The 8335-nt window shown below is 31.7% G+C and overlaps 1 protein-coding gene across 2 annotated transcripts; it reads right to left on the bottom strand.

Annotated features, from left to right (window-relative positions):
* Positions 1 to 1122: 1122 nt before the first annotated feature.
* LOC137808424 (folate transporter 1, chloroplastic-like) lies at positions 1123 to 8093 on the bottom strand. 2 transcript variants are annotated; one of them, XM_068609526.1, is made up of 12 exons: positions 7912 to 8093; positions 7716 to 7832; positions 7558 to 7634; positions 6524 to 6600; positions 5986 to 6079; positions 5197 to 5290; positions 4499 to 4572; positions 2333 to 2443; positions 1714 to 1785; positions 1574 to 1594; positions 1401 to 1468; positions 1123 to 1270 (listed from the first exon to the last, which is right to left on the bottom strand). In XM_068609526.1, the coding sequence occupies exons 1-12, from the start codon at positions 7913 to 7915 to the stop codon at positions 1138 to 1140; spliced, it is 942 nt and encodes a 313-aa protein (XP_068465627.1). In that variant the 5' UTR covers positions 7916 to 8093; the 3' UTR covers positions 1123 to 1137. The 2 variants fall into 2 exon arrangements, with proteins under 2 accessions (XP_068465627.1, XP_068465626.1); XM_068609525.1 differs by lacking the exon at positions 7912 to 8093 and having other exon boundaries at positions 7716 to 7839.
* Positions 8094 to 8335: the final 242 nt, after the last annotated feature.

Genomic DNA, 8335 nt, shown 5'->3' with positions numbered 1-8335 from the left:
GTCTGTTCTTCTCTGACTTTTTTTTTTCTTTTCTTTATACAATAATAGGGATTATAAAAATAGAAAAAAACTAACACGTGTTAAATGGATTAATTATTTACATTTAAATTTAATATATAAAACATACATAGAATTTATCCTGTAATATTTATTATTATAATTTATTCTTTACACATCATGCATAATCTCATTTTGGTCTTTTATTTTTTGTTATACTTTTAATCTTTTGGCCATCACTCGTACTCTTATCGTATTCTTATTGTGGTCTTTTCTACAATACAAGTTTGTTTTATCGATTTAGTTTTTATATCATTATATAGATTTAGGTTAATTTCCTACGAGTTCTTAATTTAGTATTTATCTATATGATATATTTTTAACCTCATCTTTATAGGCATAGTGGTTTTTAAAATGTTATTAAATTAAGAATTCGTATAGAAATAGAGAAATTAACGGCTATAAAAGACTAAATTAGCATCACATGCATGGCTAAAAGCTAAGTTAATTTAATTTAATGTTGAGAATCGGTGACATACATGGAGACTAAATTATTATTTTAAATCATAAAATTGCATACATCTTGACAAATTTTCTGAGGCTACAAATTTAATGTATTATTTCAAAATTTAAAATTATGGGTTCTTTTAGAATACAAAAGGTCTCCAAGGAACAATGGAGACAAAGGTCGCATGAAAGAATATAGTTGTTTGATATAAGTTATTAGTTTAAATTAAAACAAAAGATCTAAGTTAGGATCAAACTAAAAATGAATTACTTATTAAAATTGATAGATGAAGAGTTACTCATTAAAAAACTTTATATATATATATATATAATGTTTTTCTCACTCAATCAATTCAAGATTTTAACTTCATAAATCTTAATCTTATAAATATATTCCATAATCTTTCTAAATTAACTTAAGCTATACTTAAATCTTATTATTATTATTATTTACTATATTATTGATTTTAAGCAATTATTAAAGAATTAAAAAGTAAAAACTATAAAAACATATCTATTTATTAATTCTTTTTTATGTATATAATTTTTGGTTCTGTTTTTATCTATCATTTTTTTGATAATCGTGTTAAAGATCAAGGAGAGGAAAAAACCATGAAGGAAAATGAAATACTCTCAGTCATTCCTTCTAGTCGGTTTAAGCAATTTTAGAACATTTTCATACACAATGAATGTTATTGAAGAAGCAGGAGCATTCTTCAACAGGTTTGCGGTAATTCCTTTGTAATAACCTCGAACACCTTCAAATCTGCAAGAACAGAACAAAATATATAATGGCAAGAAAAATAGTTCAATATCAAAATGATCAAGTTTCTCTTCGCCATAATTGTCAATAGAGAGATATAAACTAAATCTGGGTGAGTTTTAATGCGTAGTACCGTGCAGTTTCTTTCACAACATGCCAAGTGTCCTTATATCTTGGAACCCCATCACCACTAGGTCGTTGCTGCAGAGACAGGAATTTCAGAACAGCTCAGAGAAAGATGCAGTGATGCACAGTTAATAGAATGGAAATATGCAATGTATCTTCGTCGTAAAGACGTTCCAGTACCTGTAATCGGGCTCGCATAACCTGAAAGAAAGGGGGTGAAATGCCTCGTAAGAAAGCAACTTCATCAATTACTGATATATCAATTTCAAGGACTATATAAGATATAATCCTCCTTCAAAAGAGGGGACAGACAGTAGTACCTGAAATGGATAGGTTAGCAGTATCGCAGCAAGTTTTGATGTTGCTCCAAGAACAGCATAATCAACAGAATTCTGGGAAAAATAATACAATATGAAAACATTACAACTGTAAGCGTTGGATAAGAAGAATGTTTAATTTTTTATAACTCAAAATCAATTGCAACCATTTGTAAACATCAGATAAAAAAGTAAGTTAAGAGTACCAGACTCGAACATATCTTATAAAGCTATAAACTTGAAACAAATAAAATGTAGGATATGCATAAAGCTACATTTCTCTCATTTAAATGTCCCTGAATACTACATAATCATTTGAAAATGGTGAATAAAAGCTAACTGAGGTAACTAATATGAGCTAAAATATAGTGAGACCAAAAAAGTACACAATCAAGTCAAAACTATAGGCATCCCCTACTCACGTGCAGGAACCATCTGAGTCGTGATTCAGGACATGCATCATTTTGCTCTACCAAACTAAAGTCATGATTGTAAAAGAACGACTTAGAGAGCAATGCAAGTGATCAAAAAGGTCAATCATAAAAAAAATCATTTGAAAAATGTAAATAGTCCAATGCATGTGAACTCCAGAGTTAAATGGATCCAAGGTCCTCTAACTCACCAGCAATTTATCTGGGTTTTGATTATGAACTGTACTTCTCTTACTCCTAAAATCAACAGTCATTTTACGCAGTTCCTCATATGCTGTGAACTGAATAGCACCATGAGAAACCTGTTGAGACATAATGAAAAACGCAGAAGTATGATTTTGAGACTTTTGTCAATACTTAATATAGTTGAAATAGGCATCGGAATTTTAAAATTGGCCTTCCACACCCTAGAGAAAAAGTAGCAACCTAATAATGGCTTTAGAGAATATAACTAAAAAGCTTCGGCAAAAAGTTATCATAAGCTAAAGATTTAATATAATTAGTTTTCAGAATGTACGGAACCTAGTTATTACTACTAATATCCTGGTAAGGAAAGAGTTAACAAATTTAAGTAAATATGTAATCCAACCAACGAATTAGATTTTATGACAAGCATATTCCTCCTTTACTATTAAGCTTAACACTATTCCAACCAAATTTTCTGCAAGGTACTTTTTATTACCATGTAATCACTGGTAGTGAACTGAATTTTTTTAAAGAAGAATTTATCTATTACAATTTAGGGATTTTATGAAAAAAATTAAAAAATAATTTAGAGTAATGGTCAACATATGGTTAAAACAAGAATTTCCTTCAGGGAGTTAAAAGCCATTTAGTTAAATGTTTCTAAGTTGTACATATTTTGGATAACGATTCCCAAAATATTTTCTCAAACAAATTTCATGATGATATTGTATTCTGAAAAGGAAGGTTTTGGTGTACACTTAATTCCACCAAATTCAGGAGAATTTTAAAATAAAGTTTGAGAATAAAATGTATACACAACCTGAAATTTGGGGTAGTTGCAACTTCTCACCTTAAACTTTTAAACTGTCAGTAACATCACAACAGATCCCTTCGCCCTACTGCCACTAAGTAACAGAAGGAATGTTTGTCATGTGATGATCATCTACCGTGATCACTAAAATACATTGGCACTGGCACTATATTTAAACATAATAAGCATATATTAAATGTCATTGGGCAAAAATATTGGAAGTGAGTTTAGTAACCTTTTATTTTAATTGTACTTTTGCTCCCCTAATGAATATTATCAATATTGCTTTGTCAAATCCTCAACCCAGCAATCTCTTCATAGCTTCAATGTTCAACAACCTTTAGAAAAATAGCTCGCACTCTCAAGAATACCAAATCAAAAGTTTCCATGAAACTACAGGTAAAAGAAGTATTCTAATTTCACTCATGATTTTTACTTGAATAATTCCCACCAGACTGCAATTTTTAATCGTGTCCTCACATAGAGTATGTGTGAATGCTGGAGATGATACGGAAAATCATTTGCTGAGATAAGTCAATGATCATGTAGCAATCATACAATAACCACATCCTTAATAACTTAACAGCAATTTAATGGAAGGATCTCTTGTGTTTTTAATATTGTATAATAGTAGGAGGCACAGACACCTCTTTAGAATATAGTGTTAGCATTTGACAGTTTCCAGATAAATACTTGTTGGACATGTGTCAGACACTCGTCAATTGTGTTGCAATTAAAAAATAGTTTGATTCAAACACTTATTGGACATAGTTTGAGTACAAGTAAAGTGTGTATGGTGATACCTCTTCGTGACAAAACACATCTATAAGAAAAAAGTAAAAAGAAATCATAAAATCAACTTAGTTTATAAATATTAAAGGCTCAAACATTTTTTTCAGGTTCCTTTTCACAGACTTAACTAGTTGTTCTAATTATTGACAGATCTGATTTTAGTATTTTATTGTATGGGCTGTTATTAATGAAAATGTAAAGCTGGAAAATTTGATTTTACAATGTAAATTATACATATATATATATACATATATATATATATATATATATACACATACATACATAGATGTGAAAGCATTGTCCCCATGTCCTATACTTCGGTCATTATGCCCGACTAATCAAGTCGGTATTTAACAATAATGTTAAATGGAGATTCAGGGTTCATAGTGGCTACTTGCAAAGGTGTGGTGTTCATCATAAATTGCAAAAGATAGACCTTAATCTTTATTTAAGCACAATACCACACATAATATTTAATTTACAACTAAAATTTTTAAGTGCCAAGATTGACATTAAAAAACCAAGAGCCAGCAACATACCAGAAATAGACCAAGAGCCAGCAACATACCAGAAATAGACCAGGAACAATCCCTTTGTAAAGTGCACTAAATCCTTCTTCCCTCAGTATGGTCTTAAATGCATCTGATATTGCATTTTTTAAAATAAAATTTCACAATTAGTTAGCAAATCATATATCGACGAATATAACTGCAATAGACAAAACATGCTAACATATATAGTGATCATGAGACTATCACATTGCAAATAGTAACTTACAGTTACTAAAAGGAAGGATCAATAATGAAGTCAGTTACTCTTGGGTTACAAATTCATTTTACATGAAATCTAAATCTCATCTTCTTTCTCTCTCTCTCAACTCAACCTTAATAAATATCATCCAAGACAAGACAATGCAATAAAACAAATACAATGAAAGTGCATGCTTAATACTAGTTACTATTGAATCATTGAATACACATAGTAGAGATATAGAATCGATCATGATTCCAAGACCACTTTTGGGTGAGAGAGATAGATGCTCTGTCAAATACTACTACTCAAATTCAACTTTTAGATATTAATTTCAAGAACAATTAGGAGTAAGGTGACTAAAATTAAGAATAGTCTTGTGTAAAAGATAATAATTAAGCTATGCAATTATAGCTAACATCTAGAGTCAAAGCACAAAGAATATGAATGCTGTAAAAACTAAAATCCCAAGGTAAGAAGTTAAAAAATGAAGTTAATTTAAGATGGAGAGCTGACCATAAATCCCAGAGTATGGACGTGTCTGATGAAGTGGAGTTTGAAGCTGCAATCTTGTTTTTACAAGCCAGACAGGATTTGTGCACAAGGAAACCTGGCTAAAGGCAATGGAAACCAAAATAACTTAAGATTCAGTTGTGATCCCATCCCACACAAATATGTGCCACAATGTGTTTGGCAGGCTTTTGAATCCTAATCATACAACTATGAAAGCTAAGCAAAGATCACAATGGATAGAAATTTGAAAACTTGAGTGTATTAGTTACATGTTCAAACAGTACTTTTCATTAGAAAATTCATCAAATACAGTTTACCTAAAGTACTTCATTGTGGTTTTGATTCCTCCAAAGTGAATGTAAATTGAGGGGCTCACTTTATAGAGTCTTAGAAAGTGTGGGCTTGAAACCTAACTCATCTTCACAAAACCAAAAGTAAGGCTTGCACTTACTTATACATATTATAATTTGGTCATATCTCCCATCGACGTGAGATCTTCAACATGGAGAAAAGTAACATATCCATCAACGAGAAAGAAAGGGAATAGATTTAAATGATTTCATATTTTATTATATTTACATGTATTATCTCACAATCTAAATTGTTGATTTTCAAACCAATGGCCTTATCATCTCCTTTTTCCCTCTAAAGTGAATCACTCACTTTGGATATGTCAAATTTCTTCAATGTATCACATTTCATCTCTTGGCAAAATTTAGTGTTGTACAACATACACACCTAGAGTTATACATGCGGCTTTCTATTCATAACATTGGGATTTTTCTCACTTACCAAACCTCCTGCTTCAGCAGCTGAGGCAAGATGAAGACCTGGGCTCAACTTCCCCTCCCTGTTCCTTGCATATCTTTGTTTGGCTTGGTCATAGCTGCAATATAAAAAAAAGGTTTGGTACACTGACTTCGATCTTCTAGGAAAGCAAGCAGATGGACCAGTAAACACTAACGATAATAATTAATCACTCAATTCTGGCAGGTAAAAAAATTAAGACGGGGAGGATAATCCTTTGGCAGGATGAAGAACAGTGAATTTGAAGTTGTTTGGTGTTAAATGAAACTAGTATTAACTGTAACTAAGAGATATTGTCATACTAATTTGGTGAGTGAGTACTAGAGAGATTTTCAAACTTGTTGAAAAAAGTTAAAGTTTAAGTCGAGAGAATGCATATTTGCACAAACACTAGGACTCAAACATCCAAGAATCCGCCATCCTATATAATATCATTCTCTCCTTGATGTCAGATATAAAAATGATAGGATAAAACATAAAATTTGACTTCAATCAAATTATCACTGATGGAACTAGTACTTACAAAAAGAAATATAAACCCCATGAAATGGTAGACCCAAGAACCCCAGGAAGAAAGCCTGCATATAAGCCTCTTAATCCCTGCAAGATACAGAATGGAAAATAAGTAACAGATTCATAGTATTACATACACAAAGTACTTAAAGCAAAAAGTGTCTCCCTTAAAGCAATTTTGCCATTACCTAACCAATGAATAATATGTGGAAGGAAGGACATTGAGCCTTACTATTGGTCTTAACCACAAGTGCAACTGTGATAATATTTGTGAAAGTAAGACCATGGACAAGGTGAAAGATGAAGTCTAATGACAAAAGCAACCATTCATCAACCAAAAACACTGACTCATGATTCCCCCGTCCCCACAATCACCCTTGCCTGTTGGGCCAAAAATGGGCAACAAGAAACCTTGGCACGTACTCCCTCTGTTGCACTTAATATGACATTTAAAGTTTTGATACAAGTATTAAGAATGCAATTTGGCATAGTGCTGACTTTATCACATTTCCAGATGAAAATACTTGCAACACAGTCTTTTCTTAATTAAAATGATTAGAAATTTCAAAATCTTAAGGATCTCGCATCTTATCTAATGATAATTTTGCAATTTCTAATAAAATTCAATCCATAAAAGAGAAAGTGTTCAAAGGAGTGAGTTAAAAGTACTCGTCTTGTCAGATTTATTAGTGCTGAACATCAGCTGTACTACCTAGGAAGGGAGTAAATGTAATTCAATACATTCTAACAACTCTATACCTAGAAGGTTCAGCAACCATTCTATCAAGATAATTTGCTCTCTTAAGGAATAAGGACATACGAAAATCATAATAAGTAGCATACTTCACGAATCACGATATGCTAGCAAAAGCCATGAGCTCAAACAAATGACTTAAGGCAACCTTCCTATGTATATAGTGATCAAAATACATGACCATTGAACAGAAAAAACTGAATCTCCGATTGACAATTAAAGAAGAACGTTGATAATTGAACCCCTTAGTTGTCAAAACATAGACGTAGGTGGATTGAGAAATGACAAACCTCGGATCGAGCAATGGTGAAAATGGCGTGAGCAGTGTTCTTGTAACCGGGAAGATTCGAGACTCGACCATCGTTAACTGCAGAATCAAACAAAGCTTCTTAGAATGGAAGGTGCGAAAGATCAGAAATCTTCAGTTATACGAGAAGAGAGAGAGAACCTTGGAACCTAGTTCGAACAACATCAAGGGGATGCATAACGGCGACGGTGGCGAATCCAGCAGCAGCGCCGGCGGTGGCGTTCTCCCACTGCCATTGGTGGCGCTTGGACGATTCCGCTGACATAAATACGATATAATATGGGAAGTTAATTGGATCTATCACATCACATTAATGAATAATATTGTGTGTACTTACCCATTTCTACAGCCCTCAAAGAACACTCTCTTAACAGAGTAAAACGATAGTTCACAATAATAGTAACAACAATAATCTAATCGAAGACAAAATGCACATCGTTTCGTTCTTCTGAAGATCGCTGCCAACTACTAGGCGTCAGATTTCACTGTTATCTCCGTCTTCAAAATAAAAAATCATCTTCCTTCCTGCTTGTATTTAATCGGTATTTTTTTTTTGTGATCTCCACGTTTATCTCTTTTTTTAAAAAAATATTAATTAAATAATTTTTTATGAAAATAAAAATCAAATCAGACCAATTGTAATTGTATACATATTTTCTTCTAATAAATATTAATAAAAAAGTATAGTTATATAAATATTAAATAAGACTATCAAATAATAATTATATAAAAATAAAGGTTAATAATTATAAACAATATAT

This window comes from Phaseolus vulgaris, chromosome 3, assembly GCF_000499845.2.
Source record: "Phaseolus vulgaris cultivar G19833 chromosome 3, P. vulgaris v2.0, whole genome shotgun sequence".
Lineage (NCBI taxonomy): Eukaryota > Viridiplantae > Streptophyta > Magnoliopsida > Fabales > Fabaceae > Phaseolus > Phaseolus vulgaris.
Note: the sequence above shows the minus strand (reverse complement) of the source record. Positions and strands in the feature narration are given on the sequence as shown.

What these genes read in the sequence shown, in the direction of transcription:
- LOC137808424 (XM_068609525.1), bottom strand. Translation starts at nt 7,839, where the DNA reads ATGTCAGCGGAATCGTCCAAGCGCCACCAATGGCAGTGGGAGAACGCC. An exon ending in TGTTCGAACTAGGTTCCAAG is followed by an intron (nt 7,635 to 7,715) that starts GTTCTCTCTCTC and finishes TTGATTCTGCAG; the next exon opens with TTAACGATGGTCGAGTCTCG. An exon ending in TTGTTCCTGGTCTATTTCTG is followed by an intron (nt 2,444 to 4,498) that starts GTATGTTGCTGG and finishes ATGTCTCAACAG; the next exon opens with GTTTCTCATGGTGCTATTCA.